The 22,435-nt window shown below is 39.5% G+C and overlaps 1 protein-coding gene across 1 annotated transcript in view; it reads right to left on the bottom strand.

The window, feature by feature from the left end:
- Positions 1 to 15,101: 15,101 nt before the first annotated feature.
- The window catches only part of LOC311129380 (thrombospondin-type laminin G domain and EAR repeat-containing protein-like), a gene marked incomplete at both ends in the record, with an annotated part of 44,501 nt that continues 37,167 nt past the window's right edge, over positions 15,102 to 22,435 (bottom strand). The window contains 4 exons of the mRNA XM_084161665.1: positions 15,102 to 15,255; positions 15,416 to 15,517; positions 15,733 to 15,911; positions 21,189 to 21,421. Coding sequence (XP_084017791.1) covers positions 15,102 to 15,255; positions 15,416 to 15,517; positions 15,733 to 15,911; positions 21,189 to 21,421 — 668 coding nt within the window. The remainder of the gene's footprint in view (positions 15,256 to 15,415; positions 15,518 to 15,732; positions 15,912 to 21,188; positions 21,422 to 22,435) is intronic.

The following is a 22,435-nucleotide window of genomic DNA, read 5'->3' as shown; positions in this document are numbered from 1 at the left end:
TCTCTTAGTATTCTATGTTGCTGTCTCTTAGTATTCTATGTTGCTGTCTCTTAGTATTCTATGTTGCTGTCTCTTACTATTCTATGTTGCTGTCTGTTAGTATCCTATGTTGCTGTCTCTTAGTATGATATGTTGCTGTCTCTTAGTATTCTATGTTGCTCTCTCTTAGTATTCTATGTAGCTGTCTCTTAGTATTCTATGTTGCTGTCTCTTAGTATTCTATGTTGCTGTCTCTTAGTATTCTATGTTACTGTCTCTAAGTATTATATGTTACTGTCTCTTAGTATTCTATGTTGCTGTCTCTTAGTATTCTATGTTGCTGTCTCTTAGTATACTATGTTACTGTCTCTTAGTATTCTATGTTGCTGTCTCTTAGTATTCTATGTTGCTGTCTCTTAGTATTCTATGTTATGGTCTCTTAGTATTCTATGTTGCTGTCTCTTAGTATTCTATGTTGCTGTCTCTTAGTATTCTATGTTGCTGTCTCTTAGTATTCTATGTTATGGTCTCTTAGTATTCTATGTTGCTGTCTCTTAGTATTCTATGTTGCTGTCTCTTAGTATTATATGTTGCTGTCTCTATGTTGCTGTCTGTTAGTATTCTATGTTGCTGTCTCTTAGTATGATATGTTGCTGTCTCTTAGTATTCTATGTTGCTTTCTCTTAGTATTCTATGTTGCTGTCTCTTAGTATTCTATGTTGCTGTCTCTTAGTATTCTATGTTGCTGTCTCTTAGTATTCTATGTTGCTGTCTCTTAGTATTCTATGTTACTGTCTCTTAGTATTCTATGTTGCTGTCTCTTAGTATTCTATGTTACTGTCTCTTAGTATTCTATGTTGCTGTCTCTTACTATTCTATGTTGCTGTCTGTTAGTATCCTATGTTGCTGTCTCTTAGTATTCTATGTTGCTGTCTCTTAGTATTCTATGTTACTGTCTCTTAGTATTCTATGTTGCTGTCTCTTACTATTCTATGTTGCTGTCTGTTAGTATCCTATGTTGCTGTCTCTTAGTATTCTATGTTGCTGTCTCTTAGTATTCTATGTTGCTGTCTCTTACTATTCTATGTTGCTGTCTGTTAGTATCCTATGTTGCTGTCTCTTAGTATGATATGTTGCTGTCTATTAGTATTCTATGTTGCTGTCTCTTAGTGTTATATGTTGCTGTCTCTATGTTGCTGTCTCTTAGTATTCTATGTTACTGTCTCTTAGTATTCTATGTTACTGTCTCTTAGTATACTATGTTACTGTCTCTTAGTATTCTATGTTGCTGTCTCTTAGTATTCTATGTTGCTGTCTCTTAGTATTCTATGTTATGGTCTCTTAGTATTATATGTTGCTGTCTCTTAGTATTCTATGTTGCTGTCTCTATGTTGCTGTCTGTTAGTATTCTATGTTGCTGTCTCTTAGTATGATATGTTGCTGTCTCTTAGTATTTTATGTTGCTGTCTCTTAGTATTCTATGTTGCTGTCTCTTAGTATTATATGTTGCTGTCTCTTAGTATTCTATGTTGCTGTCTCTTAGTATTCTATGTTGCTGTCTCTTAGTATTCTATGTTGCTGTCTCTTAGTATTCTATGTTACTGTCTCTTAGTATTCTATGTTGCTGTCTCTTAGTATTCTATGTTGCTGTCTCTTACTATTCTATGTTGCTGTCTGTTAGTATCCTATGTTGCTGTCTCTTAGTATGATATGTTGCTGTCTCTTAGTATTCTATGTTGCTCTCTCTTAGTATTCTATGTTACTGTCTCTAAGTATTCTATGTTACTGTCTCTTAGTATTCTATGTTGCTGTCTCTTAGTATTCTATGTTATGGTCTCTTAGTATTCTATGTTTCTGTCTCATAGTATTCTATGTTGCTGTCTCTTAGTATTCTATGTTGCTGTCTCTTAGTATTCTATGTAGCTCTCTCTTAGTATTTTATGTTGCTGTCTCTTAGTATTCTATGTTGCTGTCTCTTAGTATTATATGTTGCTGTCTCTTAGTATTCTATGTTGCTGTCTCTTAGTATTCTATGTTGCTGTCTCTTAGTATTCTATGTTGCTGTCTCTTAGTATTCTATGTTGCTGTCTCTTAGTATTCTATGTTGCTGTCTCTTAGTGTTATATGTTGCTGTCTCTATGTTGCTGTCTCTTAGTATTCTATGTTACTGTCTCTTAGTATTCTATGTTACTGTCTCTTAGTATACTATGTTACTGTCTCTTAGTATTCTATGTTGCTGTCTCTTAGTATTATATGTTGCTGTCTCTTAGTATTCTATGTTATGGTCTCTTAGTATTCTATGTTGCTGTCTCTTAGTATTCTATGTTGCTGTCTCTTAGTATTATATGTTGCTGTCTCTATGTTGCTGTCTGTTAGTATTCTATGTTGCTGTCTCTTAGTATGATATGTTGCTGTCTCTTAGTATTCTATGTTGCTGTCTCTTAGTATTCTATGTTGCTGTCTCTTAGTATTATATGTTGCTGTCTCTTAGTATTCTATATTGCTGTCTCTTAGTATTCTATGTTGCTGTCTCTTAGTATTCTATGTTACTGTCTCTTAGTATTCTATGTTGCTGTCTCTTAGTATTCTATGTTGCTGTCTCTTACTATTCTATGTTGCTGTCTGTTAGTATCCTATGTTGCTGTCTCTTAGTATGATATGTTGCTGTCTATTAGTATTCTATGTTGCTCTCTCTTAGTATTCTATGTTACTGTCTCTAAGTATTCTATGTTACTGTCTCTTAGTATTCTATGTTGCTGTCTCTTAGTATTCTATGTTGCTGTCTCTTAGTATGATATGTTGCTGTCTCTTAGTATTCTATGTTGCTCTCTCTTAGTATTCTATGTAGCTGTCTCTTAGTATTCTATGTTGTTGTCTCTTAGTATTCTATGTTGCTGTCTCTTAGTATTCTATGTTGCTGTCTCTTAGTATTCTATGTTACTGTCTCTAATTATTCTATGTTACTGTCTCTTAGTATTCTATGTTGCTGTCTCTTAGTATTCTATGTTGCTGTCTCTTAGTATTCTATGTTACTGTCTCTAAGTATTCTATGTTACTGTCTCTTAGTATTCTATGTTGCTGTCTCTTAGTATTCTATGTTGCTGTCTCTTAGTATTCTATGTTACTGTCTCTAAGTATTCTATGTTACTGTCTCCAAGTATTCTATGTTGCTGTCTCTTAGTATTCTATGTTGCTGTCTCTTACTATTCTATGTTGCTGTCTCTTAGTATTCTATGTTGCTGTCTCTTAGTATTCTATGTTGCTGTCTCTTACTATTCTATGTTGCTGTCTGTTAGTATCCTATGTTGCTGTCTCTTAGTATGATATGTTGCTGTCTCTTAGTATTCTATGTTGCTCTCTCTTAGTATTCTATGTAGCTGTCTCTTAGTATTCTATGTTGCTGTCTGTTAGTATTCTATGTTGCTGTCTCTTAGTATTCTATGTTACTGTCTCTAAGTATTATATGTTACTGTCTCTTAGTATTCTATGTTGCTGTCTCTTAGTATTCTATGTTGCTGTCTCTTAGTATTCTATGTTACTGTCTCTAAGTATTCTATGTTACTGTCTCTTAGTATACTATGTTACTGTCTCTTAGTATTCTATGTTGCTGTCTCTTAGTATTCTATGTTGCTGTCTCTTAGTATTCTATGTTATGGTCTCTTAGTATTCTATGTTGCTGTCTCTTAGTATTATATGTTGCTGTCTCTTAGTATTATATGTTGCTGTCTCTATGTTGCTGTCTGTTAGTATTCTATGTTGCTGTCTCTTAGTATTCTATGTTGCTGTCTCTTAGTATTCTATGTTGCTGTCTCTTAGTGTTATATGTTGCTGTCTCTATGTTGCTGTCTCTTAGTATTCTATGTTGCTGTCTCTTAGTATTCTATGTTGCTGTCTCTTAGTATTCTATGTTGCTGTCTCTTAGTATTCTATGTTGCTGTCTCTTAGTATTCTATGTTGCTGTCTCTTAGTTTTATATGTTGCTGTCTCTATGTTGCTGTCTCTTAGTATTCTATGTTACTGTCTCTTAGTATTCTATGTTACTGTCTCTTAGTATACTATGTTACTGTCTCTTAGTATTCTATGTTGCTGTCTCTTAGTATTATATGTTGCTGTCTCTTAGTATTCTATGTTATGGTCTCTTAGTATTCTATGTTGCTGTCTCTTAGTATTCTATGTTGCTGTCTCTTAGTATTATATGTTGCTGTCTCTATGTTGCTGTCTGTTAGTATTCTATGTTGCTGTCTCTTAGTATGATATGTTGCTGTCTCTTAGTATTCTATGTTGCTGTCTCTTAGTATTCTATGTTGCTGTCTCTTAGTATTCTATGTTGCTGTCTCTTAGTATTCTATGTTGCTGTCTCTTAGTATTCTATGTTGCTGTCTCTTAGTATTCTATGTTACTGTCTCTTAGTATTCTATGTTGCTGTCTCTTAGTATTCTATGTTGCTGTCTCTTACTATTCTATGTTGCTGTCTGTTAGTATCCTATGTTGCTGTCTCTTAGTATGATATGTTGCTGTCTATTAGTATTCTATGTTGCTCTCTCTTAGTATTCTATGTTACTGTCTCTAAGTATTCTATGTTACTGTCTCTTAGTATTCTATGTTGCTGTCTCTTAGTATTCTATGTTGCTGTCTCTTAGTATGATATGTTGCTGTCTCTTAGTATTCTATTTTGCTCTCTCTTAGTATTCTATGTAGCTGTCTCTTAGTATTCTATGTTGCTGTCTCTTAGTATTCTATGTTGCTGTCTCTTAGTATTCTATGTTGCTGTCTCTTAGTATTCTATGTTACTGTCTCTAAGTATTCTATGTTACTGTCTCTTAGTATTCTATGTTGCTGTCTCTTAGTATTCTATGTTGCTGTCTCTTAGTATTCTATGTTAGTGTCTCTAAGTATTCTATGTTACTGTCTCTAAGTATTCTATGTTGCTGTCTCTTAGTATTCTATGTTGCTGTCTCTTACTATTCTATGTTGCTGTCTCTTAGTATTCTATGTTGCTGTCTCTTAGTATTCTATGTTGCTGTCTCTTACTATTCTATGTTGCTGTCTGTTAGTATCCTATGTTGCTGTCTCTTAGTATGATATGTTGCTGTCTCTTAGTATTCTATGTTGCTCTCTCTTAGTATTCTATGTAGCTGTCTCTTAGTATTCTATGTTGCTGTCTCTTAGTATTCTATGTTGCTGTCTCTTAGTATTCTATGTTACTGTCTCTAAGTATTATATGTTACTGTCTCTTAGTATTCTATGTTGCTGTCTCTTAGTATTCTATGTTGCTGTCTCTTAGTATTCTATGTTACTGTCTCCAAGTATTCTATGTTACTGTCTCTTAGTATACTATGTTACTGTCTCTTAGTATTCTATGTTGCTGTCTCTTAGTATTCTATGTTGCTGTCTCTTAGTATTCTATGTTATGGTCTCTTAGTATTCTATGTTGCTGTCTCTTAGTATTCTATGTTGCTGTCTCTTAGTATTATATGTTGCTGTCTCTATGTTGCTGTCTGTTAGTATTCTATGTTGCTGTCTCTTAGTATGATATGTTGCTGTCTCTTAGTATTCTATGTTGCTGTCTCTTAGTATTCTATGTTGCTGTCTCTTAGTATTCTATGTTGCTGTATCTTAGTATTCTATGTTGCTGTCTCTTAGTATTCTATGTTGCTGTCTCTTAGTATTCTATGTTACTGTCTCTTAGTATTCTATGTTGCTGTCTCTTAGTATTCTATGTTGCTGTCTCTTACTATTCTATGTTGCTGTCTGTTAGTATCCTATGTTTTTGTCTCTTAGTATGATATGTTGCTGTCTCTTAGTATTCTATGTTGCTCTCTCTTAGTATTCTATGTAGCTGTCTCTTAGTATTCTATGCTGCTGTCTCTTCGTATTCTATGTTGCTGTCTCTTAGTATTCTATGTTGCTGTCTCTTAGTATTCTATGTTGCTGTCTCTTAGTATTCTATGTTATGGTCTCTTAATATTCTATGTTTCTGTCTCTTAGTATTCTATGTTACTGTCTCTTAGTATTCTATGTTGCTGTCTCTTAGTATTCTATGTTGCTGTCTCTTAGTATTCTATGTTACTGTCTCTAAGTATTCTATGTTACTGTCTCTAAGTATTCTATGTTGCTGTCTCTTAGTATTCTATGTTGCTGTCTCTTAGTATTCTATGTTGCTGTCTCTTAGTATTCTATGTTGCTGTCTCTTAGTATTCTATGTTGCTGTCTCTTACTATTCTATGTTGCTGTCTGTTAGTATCCTATGTTGCTGTCTCTTAGTATGATATGTTGCTGTCTCTTAGTATTCTATGTTGCTCTCTCTTAGTATTCTATGTAGCTGTCTCTTAGTATTCTATGTTGCTGTCTCTTAGTATTCTATGTTGCTGTCTCTTAGTATTCTATGTTACTGTCTCTAAGTATTATATGTTACTGTCTCTTAGTATTCTATGTTGCTGTCTCTTAGTATTCTATGTTGCTGTCTCTTAGTATACTATGTTACTGTCTCTTAGTATTCTATGTTGCTGTCTCTTAGTATTCTATGTTGCTGTCTCTTAGTATTCTATGTTATGGTCTCTTAGTATTCTATGTTGCTGTCTCTTAGTATTCTATGTTGCTGTCTCTTAGTATTCTATGTTGCTGTCTCTTAGTATTCTATGTTATGGTCTCTTAGTATTCTATGTTGCTGTCTCTTAGTATTCTATGTTGCTGTCTCTTAGTATTATATGTTGCTGTCTCTATGTTGCTGTCTGTTAGTATTCTATGTTGCTGTCTCTTAGTATGATATGTTGCTGTCTCTTAGTATTCTATGTTGCTGTCTCTTAGTATTCTATGTTGCTGTCTCTTAGTATTCTATGTTGCTGTCTCTTAGTATTCTATGTTGCTGTCTCTTAGTATTCTATGTTGCTGTCTCTTAGTATTCTATGTTGCTGTCTCTTAGTATTCTATGTTACTGTCTCTTAGTATTCTATGTTGCTGTCTCTTAGTATTCTATGTTACTGTCTCTTAGTATTCTATGTTGCTGTCTCTTACTATTCTATGTTGCTGTCTGTTAGTATCCTATGTTGCTGTCTCTTAGTATTCTATGTTGCTGTCTCTTAGTATTCTATGTTACTGTCTCTTAGTATTCTATGTTGCTGTCTCTTACTATTCTATGTTGCTGTCTGTTAGTATCCTATGTTGCTGTCTCTTAGTATTCTATGTTGCTGTCTCTTAGTATTCTATGTTGCTGTCTCTTACTATTCTATGTTGCTGTCTGTTAGTATCCTATGTTGCTGTCTCTTAGTATGATATGTTGCTGTCTATTAGTATTCTATGTTGCTGTCTCTTAGTGTTATATGTTGCTGTCTCTATGTTGCTGTCTCTTAGTATTCTATGTTACTGTCTCTTAGTATTCTATGTTACTGTCTCTTAGTATACTATGTTACTGTCTCTTAGTATTCTATGTTGCTGTCTCTTAGTATTCTATGTTGCTGTCTCTTAGTATTCTATGTTATGGTCTCTTAGTATTATATGTTGCTGTCTCTTAGTATTCTATGTTGCTGTCTCTTAGTATTATATGTTGCTGTCTCTATGTTGCTGTCTGTTAGTATTCTATGTTGCTGTCTCTTAGTATGATATGTTGCTGTCTCTTAGTATTTTATGTTGCTGTCTCTTAGTATTCTATGTTGCTGTCTCTTAGTATTCTATGTTGCTGTCTCTTAGTATTCTATGTTGCTGTCTCTTAGTATTCTATGTTGCTGTCTCTTAGTATTCTATGTTGCTGTCTCTTAGTATTCTATGTTACTGTCTCTTAGTATTCTATGTTACTGTCTCTTAGTATTCTATGTTGCTGTCTCTTAGTATTCTATGTTGCTGTCTCTTACTATTCTATGTTGCTGTCTGTTAGTATCCTATGTTGCTGTCTCTTAGTATGATATGTTGCTGTCTCTTAGTATTCTATGTTGCTCTCTCTTAGTATTCTATGTTACTGTCTCTAAGTATTCTATGTTACTGTCTCTTAGTATTCTATGTTGCTGTCTCTTAGTATTCTATGTTGCTGTCTCTTAGTATGATATGTTGCTGTCTCTTAGTATTCTATGTTGCTCTCTCTTAGTATTCTATGTTTCTGTCTCTTAGTATTCTATGTTGCTGTCTGTTAGTATTCTATGTTGTTGTCTCTTAGTATTCTATGTTGCTGTCTCTTAGTATTCTATGTTACTGTCTCTAAGTATTCTATGTTACTGTCTCTTAGTATTCTATGTTGCTGTCTCTTAGTATTCTATGTTGCTGTCTCTTAGTATTCTATGTTGCTGTCTCTTAGTATTCTATGTTACTGTCTCTTAGTATTCTATGTTGCTGTCTCTTAGTATTCTATGTTGCTGTCTCTTAGTATTATATGTTGCTGTCTCTTAGTATTCTATGTTACTGTCTCTAAGTATTCTATGTTACTGTCTCTTGTCTACCCTCCTCTCTCCTCCTGTCTGGAGGTAAAAATTGTAAAAGTAAACAATTGTTTTAATAGTAATTTCACAGGCTTTTTCATCTCACCTGCAAATTCCTTCGCTGTCTGTATTTCACCTGGTATAATGTAAATAAGTCAAACGAATCAGAATGTATAAAGCAGCTTGAAGTGATACAGTCTACTGCTCTGTTCTCTCTCCACCTGCCCTCTTCTGTTGCTGTCTCTGTCTTGTCTGGTGTCTCTCTCCACCTGCCCTCTTCTGTTGCTGTCTCTGTCTCTGTCTTGTCTGGTGTCTCTCTCCACCTGCCCTCTTCTGTTGCTGTCTCTGTCTTGTCTGGTGTCTCTCTCCATCATCTACTCTTCTGTTGCTGTCTCTGTCTCTGTCTTGTCTGGTGTCTCTCTCCATCATCTACTCTTCTGTTGCTGTCTCTGTCTCTTGTCTGGTGTGTATCTTTAGTTTTGCAATCCAAAATGTTCAAGGGGATACTGTGGTAGCTTAACTTGTCACCTAAATCATCCTCTTCCCTACAATTTGCCCCTGGCTGCACTGGCCTGCTGTTCTTTTCTGCCGTCCTCCTTGGCTCATCTGAAAGGTATCAAGGTAGAGGTGCAATATGTCATTAGTTAGTTTTAAAGGGCGACTGCACTTCCTGATTTGGCCTCGTTTTAGATTTGGTTCATTAAGAAATGCAAGCAGCCATGACTGAATTCAAACGTGAGTTTTTTTTTTTGGGGGGTGTAGTTTGGTGTGTGTCTTGTGTGTGCGTTCGCAGGTGGGAGGAGTTAGCCAAATTATTTAGCCAATTAGCTTCAGCCGGCTGGTGTGCAACCTGACTTTGGATAGCCTATCTCCGGGGCTAGTTAGGGACCGTCAATAAATTACACAATGTAAATGAGACATTATTTTCATGTTGCATATCGTTTAGTTTTCTTATTAAATGCTTTCAATATTTCTATAAGAATATCTACAATTTATATTTGAAATTTGGAGTTATTGCAATTTCAACATATTGTCCCATGTACATTGTGTAATTTACTGATGGCTCCTAACTAGCCCCATAGGGATATCCAAAGTGAACCCACATTTTCCACAGGCATTAAGATCGGGTCGCATGCAGCTGCACTCCGAATTGATAATTACTTATGTTCTTCCAGCTGTGGTCATGTGGGCAGGATTGAAACAAACCCAACCTTCATTTACGTTGTGATGCCGTCATGACCACAAGTCTCACAAAACTCAGTTTTGGACGAGACTGACTTTATGACCAAACTTATCCTATTTACACTTCGTAGTCAATTTTGACAGTAGAATAAATGTTTCTGACTCATAAGATGCCACAGTCTGTATTCTAAATGAGAAGTTGGTTTTTAGGGGCATTTGCTCTTTAAAGATACTGTATACTGACGCGACCATGGCAACTCAAATGTAAAGAAAAATTCAAGCATAACAGCTCCAAACATGACAGATAAGAAGCTACATAGCCCCTAGACTATATGAATATAAAGAGACATGAGACAAAAAAACATTGACCTGTAGAATAAAATAAGTTATAAGACCTCTATGATTCATTTCATTTCGTCAGTTCTACCAGCTAATGTGAGATTTTTAGACGACATAACATTTGAGGGCCGATGTATTTTCAAAGTTGTGTCCCCCTACCATCTAACCACTAAGCTGGGCATCTTTTCCCTTGTCTTTCTAAGTTGCCCTCCCCCTTTCCCTTCTAAGTTCAAGTTGGTTTGTTCGTCATATACGCATTATGTACACGGAGTTCACAGTGTAATGAAATGCTTACTTGCAGGTTAACCTCTCGACAATGCAACAACAATAGAACAAGTCAGTAGCTAAGTGAATAAAAAGAGTAATGAGATGAGATAATTTCACCAATTTAATAATGGACAGCTCTTTACAAATAGTTACATAGCCTTAATGAAAATAACAGACATGAGCCAAGCATGTTTCCCTGTAGAATGGAATAGGTTATAAGACCTCTATGATTAATTTAATTGTCAGTTCTACCAGCTCAACATTGCACATTTTAAACAGGGTTAAATATAACGTTATGGTAGGTTTCAGCCTCAGTCCACAGGGGGACACTGTGTCACTGTCAGAAGATATGTGCTTAAGTCATAAAAACCGTTCTCTCATCTCTTCGGTCTCAGCTAGCTAGCCAGCCAAGCTAGTTACAGAAACAAAACCCATCAAATACACTCGCTGGAAATAAATACTTCTCCTAATATCATGAGTTAGAGTATGTCAACATCCTTAGCTTGTCCATTCACTAAATATACTGTTAAATAACTCTGAGTGACACCCAATAGCTTAAGGATGCTGAGCGCTAACGCTAGCTTTTTTTTTGCCTTTCTTTCAGAAGAAGTTCCGAATATCCATATTAGCTCTGTGCTATGCTGCAGGCTCAGGCGTTTTGCTGAGTTGACATCTAACCGGAGATATACTGCAGGCTCAGGCGTTTGGCTGAGTGTTGACATCGACGTCTAACCGGAGATATACTGCAGGCTCAGGCGTTTCGCTGAGTGTTGACATCGACGTCTAACCGGAGATATACTGCAGGCTCAGGCGTTTCGCTGAGTGTTGACATCGACGTCTAACCGGAGATATACTGCAGGCTCAGGCGTTTCGCTGAGTGTTGACATCGACGTCTAACCGGAGATATACTGCAGGCTCAGGCGTTTGGCTGAGTGTTGACATCGACGTCTAACCGGAGATATACTGCAGGCTCAGGCGTTTCGCTGAGTGTTGACATCGACGTCTAACCGGAGATATACTGCAGGCTCAGGCGTTTCGCTGAGTGTTGACATCGACGTCTAACCGGAGATATACTGCAGGCTCAGGCGTTTCGCTGAGTGTTGACATCGACGTCTAACCGGAGATATACTGCAGGCTCAGGCGTTTCGCTGAGTGTTGACATCGACGTCTAACCGGAGATATACTGCAGGCTCAGGCGTTTCGCTGAGTGTTGACATCGACGTCTAACCGGAGCTGTAGGGGTGGAGGAGGCACAGAGCTTCTAAACCCAGAGGCGCAACATCGCGACACTTCCGGGAACGCTTGTGAAAACAGACCAGGCCGGGCTTGAGAAGTTTTTATACATTTTAGAATTTGTATGTTTAGCTCAAATAATATAATTTAAAAGTATGTATTAAGGTGTCTGTAAAAGAATACACGTGGGAAAAAAACAAATGTAGACATTAATAAATGCATTTCTATAGCTTCCAAAATAAAACATTGGACGACGCTGGGCCAATTGTGCGCCGCCCCATGGGTCTCCCGGTCGCGGCCGGCTACGACAGAGCCTGGATTCGAACCAGGATCTCTAGTGGCACCACTGCGCCACTCGGGAGACCGAGTCTAGTGTATATATAAATGCCTGATCTCCAGCAGGTGACGCAGCTCTACAGTAACAAAAACACAAGATGACCAGAGCTGCTGCATGTGGGCCAAAGTGACACTTTTGTATTTAAATCATTGTAAGACACAAGATTACAAGCGTATAAATATTTTATTTAAAACAACATTTTGAACTACAATAACAGATATTATAGCTGGACCACTCATGGGTGGTGAATGCCGGTGATAATCCTCAATAGCTTATCTTTCAAGATGTACAGTGTAGCAGATACAGTATAGCATTAGTAGTCAGTACAGATACATAATAGCATTAGTAGTCAGTACAGATATGCACAGAATTGTCCAACAAAGTATACACTATTATGTTTAACATACACTGCACCATAGACATAAACACCTGATTTTCTTGTGATATTCTAATCAAGACAGTGAAATTAAGGACTCTATCCTGAAACACATCTTAATATTTCTTCATTTTACATTTATAATAAATAATAATAATAATTATTATTATTAATAATAATAATTATTATTATTATTATTTTACATTTATGAATGTCAGCTGCCCATATAACATACAGTATATTATATAACACACAGTATATTTATATGCAGAGCATTATATTATTCTTTAAAACATTGACATGTGAAAGCCATCAATGTTTCTAATTAAGCAAATACATTTGTGTAAATAACCACATATAAAGAGATATTATTTTCAATTATGATAATATTGTAATTATTTACGACTGTGAGCTATATTACAATGGCAAGCCGCCAGCTAAAAAATCATGCCATTGTATAAAACTCTGAAGAGGAAATCAAGAATTCAAGCCTTCAATTTGAATGCAAATTATGACTCACTATAATAAATACAATGCCTTTTTAGACTTTGAAGTCTAATCTTTGAAGTCTGCCATTAGGTCATCTCGGAACCTAGGAGTCTGTCATGACACGAGAGACTAGCTATTAGGTAATTTTCCTGCTTGGATTCCTTTGCTGTAGCAGTTCAGTTTCATGGTAGATCATACCCAGATTAAAACCTTGGGTAGCTAGCGTTGGGCCACGGAAAACACCTACAGTACATTTGAATCTCATTGTCAAACGTTCTATTCAGCTGTTATTTCCAAACCAACACACTGCTCCTCCTCCTTTACCCTCTTTCCCATGTGTCTTTGCTGAAGCAGTTCAGTTTAACTCTCAAGCTGTCAATTTTAAAGCTTTATATGAAGTCGTAAGTTACAACAAACAAACAAACAAACAAACAAACATTACACCTTCAGTGTTCTCTTTATTCCACTACCCCTGTTGGAGACAGTTTCTATATTTATTTGGTTATGCAAATGTTTGTTTATTAGGTATTGCTCCATTTAGAATAACTTCCATTTCATTTCTATAAAAGGTGTATACATTAATTTGGTTACGTGGTCTTGTGATTTAAATGAGAAAAGGTAAATGATGCCGTTTTAGGGGATGCAGGGCTGTGTTCCTAACAAAACAACTACCAGTGTGCTTGCTCTAGTTCCTTAACCTCACAGCTAGGAGAGCTCAAAAAATCCACCTTATAGTTAAAGACTCTTCTTTGAGTCATAAAAGTGCATTGAAATGACTTAGGATCTGTGCACACCAGTTAGTCCTCTCACACAAACCCTTGTCATTTGTTGGTCTTATGTTCCACCTAGCCCACATGTTCCAGGAATATTATTATCATGTTAGTGAATGTATCCAGAGTATTTTCAGAAGTCGTTATCAACAAATGCGGCGAAAGGTACAGTAAATGTAAAATGCACATAAAATCAACAGTGTAATGTTTGGATTCAGTCTTGTCTCAGGTGAACTGTTGTGTCCTCGCCTTAAGTCTAATAACATTCCCAATATCTCTACCATAGTTATGCATATGCTTGCCATATTTCTTCTGTAAGAAACATTTAAATGTAGCCCTTCCGTATAAGCCAATTCCCATGGGTTACATTGTCCCGACACTAGGACAGTCGTGAAGAAGGCACAGCAACGCCTCTTGTCCCTCAGGAGGCTGAAACTAACTTCCCTCAGATCCTCAGGAACTTCTACAGCTGCACCATCGAGAGCATCCTGACTGGTTGTATCACCGTCTGGTATGGCAGCTGCACCGCCCGCGACCGGAAGGCCCTACAGAGGGTGGTGCGGACGGCCGAGCGCATCACTGGGGGCGAGCTCCCAGCCACCCATGAGGTACATGCCCGAAAAGCCTGAAAAAATTGCCAAAGACTCCAGCCACCTGAGACATGGACTGTTGTCCATGCTCCCTTCCGGCAGGCGGTACCAGTGCGTCACCATAGATATTTATATATTCCTGCTACCAGTCACCTTTCAGCCCTGTTTACATGTATATCCTACCACCAGTCACCTTATATGTATAAACCCACCTCAACCACTCCAGTACCCCTGCACATTGAATAAGGTACTGGGACTGACCTGTATATACAACCACTCCAGTACCCCTGCACATTGAATAAGGTACTGGGACTGACCTGTATATACAACCACTCCAGTACCCCTGCACATTGAATAAGGTACTGACCTGTATATCCAACCACTCCAGTACCCCTGCACATTGAATAAGGTACTGACCTGTATATCCAACCACTCCAGTACCCCTGCACATTGAATAAGGTAATGACACTGACCTGTATATACTTGCATTCTCCTGTTTCTTTAACTCACATTGTTGTTCTTATGGGTTTTATTCTTACTTTAAATGTTTTATTATATTTTCTATTATTATAATTATAATTATAATAATTATTATTATTATTATTATTATCACTGCATTGTGGGAAAGTGCTCTCAATGTAAGAACGTCACTATACTGTTTCACACCTGTAGTATCCTGTAGTATCCTGTAGTATCCTGTAGTATCCTGTGCAGGCGGCGAATAGACTTTGAAACTTGTCCCTCTTACAGTGTAGGTTGGTTACAAACCAACATCACACATTCCTTCCTCTATCTCATGCTACAGACATCGTCACTAACAACACCTCGAGACGGCAGGTAGCTTAGTGGTTAACAGCGTTGTGCCAGTAACCGAAAGGTCGCTGGTTCTAATCTCCGAGCCGACTAGGTGAAAAAATCTGTCGATGTGCCCTTAAGCAAGGCACTTAACCCTAATTGCTCTGGATAAGAGCGTCTGCTAAAATGACGTAAATGTAAATCTCTCTCGTAGTTTAAAAGCAGTATTCTCTCCCACAGCCTCTGGATCTCCGACACAACTGTCGAGGAACGCCCTGAGTCTGGCAAGCAAGACTAGAAAAGCTGTAATTCTATCACTATCTGGTTTCTCCAACATCCTCAGTAGGTCTTCAGTGTGAAGACTTTAGACAGGGGAGAGGTGGCACTAGAGTAGACGAGAAAGGATCCTGCTGTGGTGTTGAAATATTCCCAGTCCGTACAGCCGATGGTTGGGAGCCGGTGGACAGGGACAAAGCCCTCGTATCCCTGCCACCTGGAGGGACAAGCACAGCAGGACATAGGTCAAACAATTTATGTTTTCACTTCGTATTAATTGAGGTCTTTTGAGTCATTTACCACAGGAAACCGCTTACTGTAAGGACTTTTAACACAATGAAATAACAGGGTTTACCACTGTTTAAAGAGTACCTCACCTGTATATAACACTGTTTAAAGAGTATGAGGATCCATCGTGAGAATTGGCCACAACAAGGAACTTCTCTTCACCCACTGAGAAGAATTCCCAGTCCACCGCACTACGAAGATCAAAACACAACAGCTATTTTGGAGTGTAGGCCCCATGTTTGTACAATGGTTTGTTGTTCATGTGTCTGACGCATTGCCCCAAAGGGATATATAAAGTTGTTTAAATTGCATTGGAGAGCAGACAAAGAGGTAAAGAATATGTTATAAAGGATAAAAACGAGGCTTTAGAGGACAAAATGCCCTCTGATGTGGCTCAGTGGCTGACCTGTTTGTGACGATGTCCTGGAACTTGATGAAGGTCTGTGTGATGCTGTTCAGCTCGTAGATGGTTGAGTTGATGTTGTAATGACTAGGACCTCTCTCGTTCAGTTTCTGACCATTAGCCACCGCCAGGAAGTACCGATTCCCTATCTGAAACATCTCCCAGTCCGTTGCTCCCACCGTCTGCAGGGGTCAGAGGTTAAGGGTCAGGGAGAAGGATCAGGGTCAGCAAGACAGAAACAGAGAGTTTTCAGAACATACTGACCCTCGTGGACAATAATTCAACACAGTAGGAATATCTACACTGAACAAAAATATAAAACGCAACATGTAAAGTGTTGGTCCCATGTTTCATGAGCTGAAATAAAAGATCCCAGAATTTTTCCATACGCACAAAAAACGTATTTCTCTCAAATGTTGTGCACAAATTTGTTTACATCCCTGTTAGTGAGCGTTTCTCCTTTGCCAAGATAATCCATCCACCTGACAGGTGTGACATATCAAGAAGCTGATTAAACAGCATGATCATAACACAGGTGCACCTTGTGCTGGGGACAATAAAAGGCCACTTTAAAATGTGCAACACAATGCCACAGATGTCTCACGGTTTGAGGGAGCGAGCAACCACAGACCATGTGTATGGCGTGGTGTGGGCGAGCGGTTTGCTGGTTTGAACAGAGTGCCCTATGGTGGCGGTGGGGTTATGGTATGGGCAGGCATAAGCTACGGACAACGAACACAATTGCATTTTAACAATGGCAATTTGAATGCACAGAGATACCATGATGAGATCCTGAGGCCCATTGTCGTGCCATTCATCCGCTGCCATCAACTGATGTTTCAGCATGATAATGCACAGCCCCATGTCACAAGGATCTGTGCACAAATCCTGGAAGCTGAAAATGTCCCAGTTCTTCCATGGCCTGCATACACACCAGACATGTCACCTATTGAGCATGTTTGGGATGCTCTGGATCGACGTATATGACAGCATGTTCCAGTTCCCGCCAATATCCAGCAACCTCGCACAGCCATTGAAGAGGAGTGGGACAACATTCCACAGGCCACAATCAACAGACTGATCAACTCTATGTGAAGGAGATGTGTCGCGCTGCATGAGGAAAATGGTGGTCACACCAGATACTGACTGGTTTTCTGATCCACACCCCTACCTTCTTTTTAAGTTACCTGTGACCAACAGATGCATATCTGTATTCCCAGTCATGTGAAATCCATAGATTAGGGCTTCATGAATTAATTTCAAATGACTGAATTCCTTATATGAACTGTAACTCAGTAAAAGCTTTGAAATTGTTGCATGTTGCGTTTATATTTTTGTTCAGTGTAGTTCTGGGTTAACATTCTCCCAGATTAGCTCAGATTCATACAATGATGGAGATCGGGACATATACTGTAGAAGAGACAGCCTGAGTAATGATCGGTGGTTTCATCATGTGGTGTTAAGTACAGGATATACAGTCAGCTGCCAGGAGAAGTAGAGCAACAGTCTAATGTGATAAAGCTGTGGAGTCTCTGCCTGTATCCCAAATAGCACCCTATTCCCTATTTAATGCACTACTTTTGACCAGGGCCCATATGGAATGTAGGGATTAAAAGTGCCATTTGGGACGTACCCTCTTTGACCCACCCAAAAGAACTTGTCAAAACAGCCATGGTGGCTTCAAGCGTAACTAGCAGCGCTGGAATTCCCCCTAGCTCAGAGACCAAACGTCTTTCTGATGTCTAACATGTGGTGGAGGGGCTACAGGCTGCTGTTGATATGTACACAGGATGATAAGTGATTTAACTTGTACTTCATCATTAATTACACCCTGCTCGCTTTCAAACCGTACAGCAGAGGTAGAGGTCTATTGACACATCCTTCTATCGTCGGCTTTTAGCCTGAGTCCCAAATGGTACCCTATTCCCTATGGGCTCTGGTCCAAAGTAGTGCACTATAAAGGGAACAGGGTGCCATTTTGGACACAGGCCTAGAACCACAACAGCCTCTTGTTCAGGATTGATCTTCTGTTGGACAGCAGCCAAGGCAGCTATTCTCTCCTCACATAAACAGTCACAACAGACTGAATCCATGTAGAAAACCCAGAGCCATAAACCCAGAGCTGTGATGTTTTAGAGAGTGATATTTTAGAGAGCGATATCTTAGAGAGTAATTATGATTGCACTGAGTCAACAGGTATAGAACAGGAGGTGAAACACTGCCTGTACTTTGATAATAGAGTCTGACATAATGTAACATAATGTCATCAACAACTTTAAATCATGTACACTAAATGTCATCTATCATCACAGGATCAGAGCTAGGTCGGGAGAAGCTAGGTCACTGTGTACCTGAATGACAGGACGATTAAACCTCACTTCATCTCATCATACTCCTTTTGAGTTAACATTAATAAACCTGTTCAGAGAGAAGGTTCATACCTGTTTGGCTATGGTCGGATTAGATCAATTTCCTAAGAGGGCCATGGACAATAATGTTCTCACTTCAACTTAACTTATTGCTTTTTGAGTTTACGTTAATAATATTTTCTATGAGTAACAATGTGGGGAGCTCCACACAGCTGATGATGCTATCATACTATAAGCTCCAGAGGATAGTCGCTGAGTGAAGCCTCGACTAAGAGCCTTTGATGTCATCTCTGTCTGGCCTCTCACGCCCTGCAGCGTGCCTGACTGACTGAGGTTACAACTGGAGTTGAGGTTCACAGCCAGAGGAGCTGAGTGTCTTCTCACCTCCCAGGTTGTTCCTAGCCCTCCTCATCCTCATCCTCCTCCTCCTCCTCCTCATCCTCCTCCTCCTCCTCCTCCTCCTCCTCCTCCTCCTCCTCCTCCTCCTCATCCTCCTCCTCCTCCTCCTCCTCCTCCTCCTCCTCCTCCTCCTCCAGCCACAAGGGGCGACTCTCGCCTCCCATAAGTAGTGCTGAGCAATTACTGCTTTTTTGAGGTTTGGTTCGGTGTCGGTTCGGAATATTGAAAATAATCTAAATGTTTTCAATTTCGGTTTCGATTTTTATTTTATTTATGCATTATCTGGGTTCAATGCTGCAACAACACAGAATACAACTATTGATGGTAGTGACTGCCCATTACTATCACTTATAAGGCTCTAACCATCATTTATTCACATGACTTTACTTCACATAATGTTTGTTTTTAGTATGATGATGACTTTTTATTTAATTAATAAAACCCCAATGATGGTAGTGACTGTCCATTACTGCATATCACTTAATAAACCATCCTTTATTCACAATACATTACTTTAATAAAATATTTCAGTTGCTGAAGAGAGTTTTTCTCCCTCATCGTCTTCCCCATATGAACTTGTCCATTCCCTTTGGGATTATTCTGAAGAAGGCCATTGAAGGCCGAAACGTCAATCTTTTAAACTTGTCCAATAAAACTACGTATTTTTTATGGTGAGCGAGCATTGTGCCTTTTTCTGTCCAAAGTTGTTGTGTATATTAAAATTGTTTTATTTAATTACTCATTATTTTATTCCAAGTCATCATCGATCTCATCTCTACTCAGGCAGTAGCAGTCAGCCAGCCATCGATCTCATCTCTACTCAGGCAGTAGCAGTCAGCCAGCCATCGATCTCATCTCTACTCAGGCAGTAGCAGTCAGCCAGCCATCAATCTCATCTCTACTCAGGCAGTAGCAGTCAGTCAGCCAGCCATCGATCTCATCTCTACTCAGGCAGTAGCAGTCAGTCAGCCAGCCATCGATCTCATCTCTACTCAGGCAGTAGCAGTCAGCCAGCCATCGATCTCATCTCTACTCAGGCAGTAGCAGTCAGCCAGCCATCGATCTCATCTCTACTCAGGCAGTAGCAGTCAGTCAGCCATCGATCTCATCTCTACTCAGGCAGTAGCAGTCAGCCAGCCATCAATCTCATCTCTACTCAGGCAGTAGCAGCCAGCCAGCCATCGATCTCATCTCTACTCAGGCAGTAGCAGCCAGCCAGCCATCGATCTCATCTCTACTCAGGCAGTAGCAGCCAGCCAGCCATCGATCTCATCTCTACTCAGGCAGTAGCAGCCAGCCAGCCAGCCATCGATCTCATCTCTACTCAGGCAGTAGCAGTCAGCCAGCCAGCCATCGATCTCATCTCTACTCAGGCAGTAGCAGCCAGCCAGCCATCGATCTCATCTCTACTCAGGCAGTAGCAGCCAGCCAGCCATCGATCTCATCTCTACTCAGGCAGTAGCAGCCAGCCAGCCATCGATCTCATCTCTACTCAGGCAGTAGCAGCCAGCCAGCCATCGATCTCATCTCTACTCAGGCAGTAGCAGCCAGCCAGCCATCGATCTCATCTCTACTCAGGCAGTAGCAGCCAGCCAGCCATCGATCTCATCTCTACTCAGGCAGTAGCAGCCAGCCAGCCATCGATCTCATCTCTACTCAGGCAGTAGCAGCCAGCCAGCCATCGATCTCATCTCTACTCAGGCAGTAGCAGCCAGCCAGCCATCGATCTCTGTGCTCCCCAAAGTGTCATGCTTCTGACTAGCTGGCTGCCGTCTGACGAAATCACAATTTCAGTAGTTCTTCACAGTAGATAAGGGATACTTGTAACACTGTTAAATAACAACTATCAATCAATTAGATGTATTGTCGGGTAGAGACACCTAAGCAACCGCTCTCAGAACTAACTAAATGGAATTCAAGTAACTGAACCAACGTTGGTCAATTAGTTATTTAAAAAACTAAAATAAACCGACATTTCGGTTAATCGCTCAGCACTACCCATTAGTGTGACTCATGAAGGGGAGCTTCCTTTCACCTCTTCATTAGTGTGACTCATGAAGGGGAGCTTCCTTTGACCTCTTCATTAGTGTGACTCATGAAGGGGAGCTTCCTTTCACCTCTTCACATTCCTTTCCCTTTATGATGAGGACACAGCCTGCTCTCATCTGGCTGTTTTCATATCTGTTTAAATACTCTGGATTTACTCTGGCTCAAGACTAATACTAGTCAAGTCTATGGCTCACCTGGAGAGATGTCTAGAATAACCTGGACAGGGAGAAATGGAGGCCTTATACGCCCCTTGGGGCCATAGTAAATGATGTACTGGACAATCATCTCACCTTATTGTACTTAAGGGTCTGGAAAGAGTGAGGGAGAACAGGAACAGCCGTAGGGGGCGTGATTCTATGATCCTGCTGTGCATAGGCAAATGCTCTACTCCCTTTGCCACAAAGACCCAAGGCCTCGGACGGAGGCAATTGAACACTCCCATACGCTGTGCCTAGTGTTGCAAAATTCTGGTAACTTTCCCCAAATTCCCAAGTTTTCCAGAAATCCCGGTTGGAGGATTCCCAGATTTTCTTGCTTATTTCTGCCAAATTCCAGGGAAACTTCCAACTGTGATTTCTGGAAAACCTGGGATTTTGCAACCCTAGCTATGCCTTATAGCTACTAACTGGACCAGTGTCTCACCTTGATGTACTGAAAGGGCTGGAACATTCCTCCCAGCCAGATGTATATGGTGGAGTTGATGTCGGTGGATATTCCATCGAAGGTGTTGGCCACCACCAGGAAGTGGTATGGGCCCACAGAGAAGAACTCCCAGTCGTAGGCCCCAGACGTCTCGAGGGTCTGATTCACCTCAAACACCTTGGTCCCTGGGTTCCAACGGTAAATCACACTGTCGATGTTGTGATTGTTGTCCCCTGGAAAATACACGGACGGGATTGAACACCACGGCACAAACTGTACCTTTTCAACCTTTTAACCATTCACCAAGAAAAAATATGGCCAATAGTGTCAGTCAAAGATTGTGCCCAGCAGGTTTCTAAACACTTCTACATTCATGTGGATGCTACCATGATTACGGATAGTCCTGAATGAATCGTGAATAATGATGAGTGAGAAAGTTACAGACGCACAAATACCATACCCCCAAGACATGCTAACCTCTCACCATTACAATAACAGGGGAGGTTAGCATTTTATATCATACCCCCAAGACATGCTAACCTCTCACCATTACAATAACAGGGGAGGTTAGCATTTTATATCATACCCCCAAGACATGCTAACCTCTCACCATTACAATAACAGGGGAGGTTAGCATTTTTTGGAGGATATGATATCATCATTATTCACGTTTCATTCAGGATTATCCGTAACCATGGTAGCATCCACATTAATGTAGAAGTGTTTAGAAATATATCATATTTTTTATTTACAATACAAGTGACTCCAAAATGAGACGATACATTATTTACCGTTCATTTCAATTGGGCAGAAAATAATCTGAAACACAACCGAAACAAACAGCAAATGCATCCAACAAGTTTGTAGAGTCACACGCTTGATGTAATCATTGCATGCTATAGGAACATGGGACCAAATACTACTTTAATACACAAAAGTTAATTTGTCCCAATACTTTTGGTCCTCTAAAATGGGGGGGGACTATGTACAAAAAGTGCTGTAATTTCTAAATGGATGAAAATACCCTCAAATTAAAAGCTGACAGTCTGCACTTTAACCTCACAGTCATTGTATCATTTCCAAATCCAAAGTGCTGGAGTACAGAGCCAAAACAACAACACATGTGTCCCTGTCCCAATACTGTTGGAGCGCGCTGTAACAGAACCCAATATAATAGCCCAGCATGTTAAGCCCCAAACCCCTCCTTTCCAGTGGCGTTTTAGGACGGTTAGCTGAAGCTGAATAGT

Source organism: Coregonus lavaretus (assembly GCF_964263955.1).
Source record: "Coregonus lavaretus genome assembly, chromosome: 5".
Taxonomy (NCBI): domain Eukaryota; kingdom Metazoa; phylum Chordata; class Actinopteri; order Salmoniformes; family Salmonidae; genus Coregonus; species Coregonus lavaretus.
Note: the sequence above shows the minus strand (reverse complement) of the source record. Positions and strands in the feature narration are given on the sequence as shown.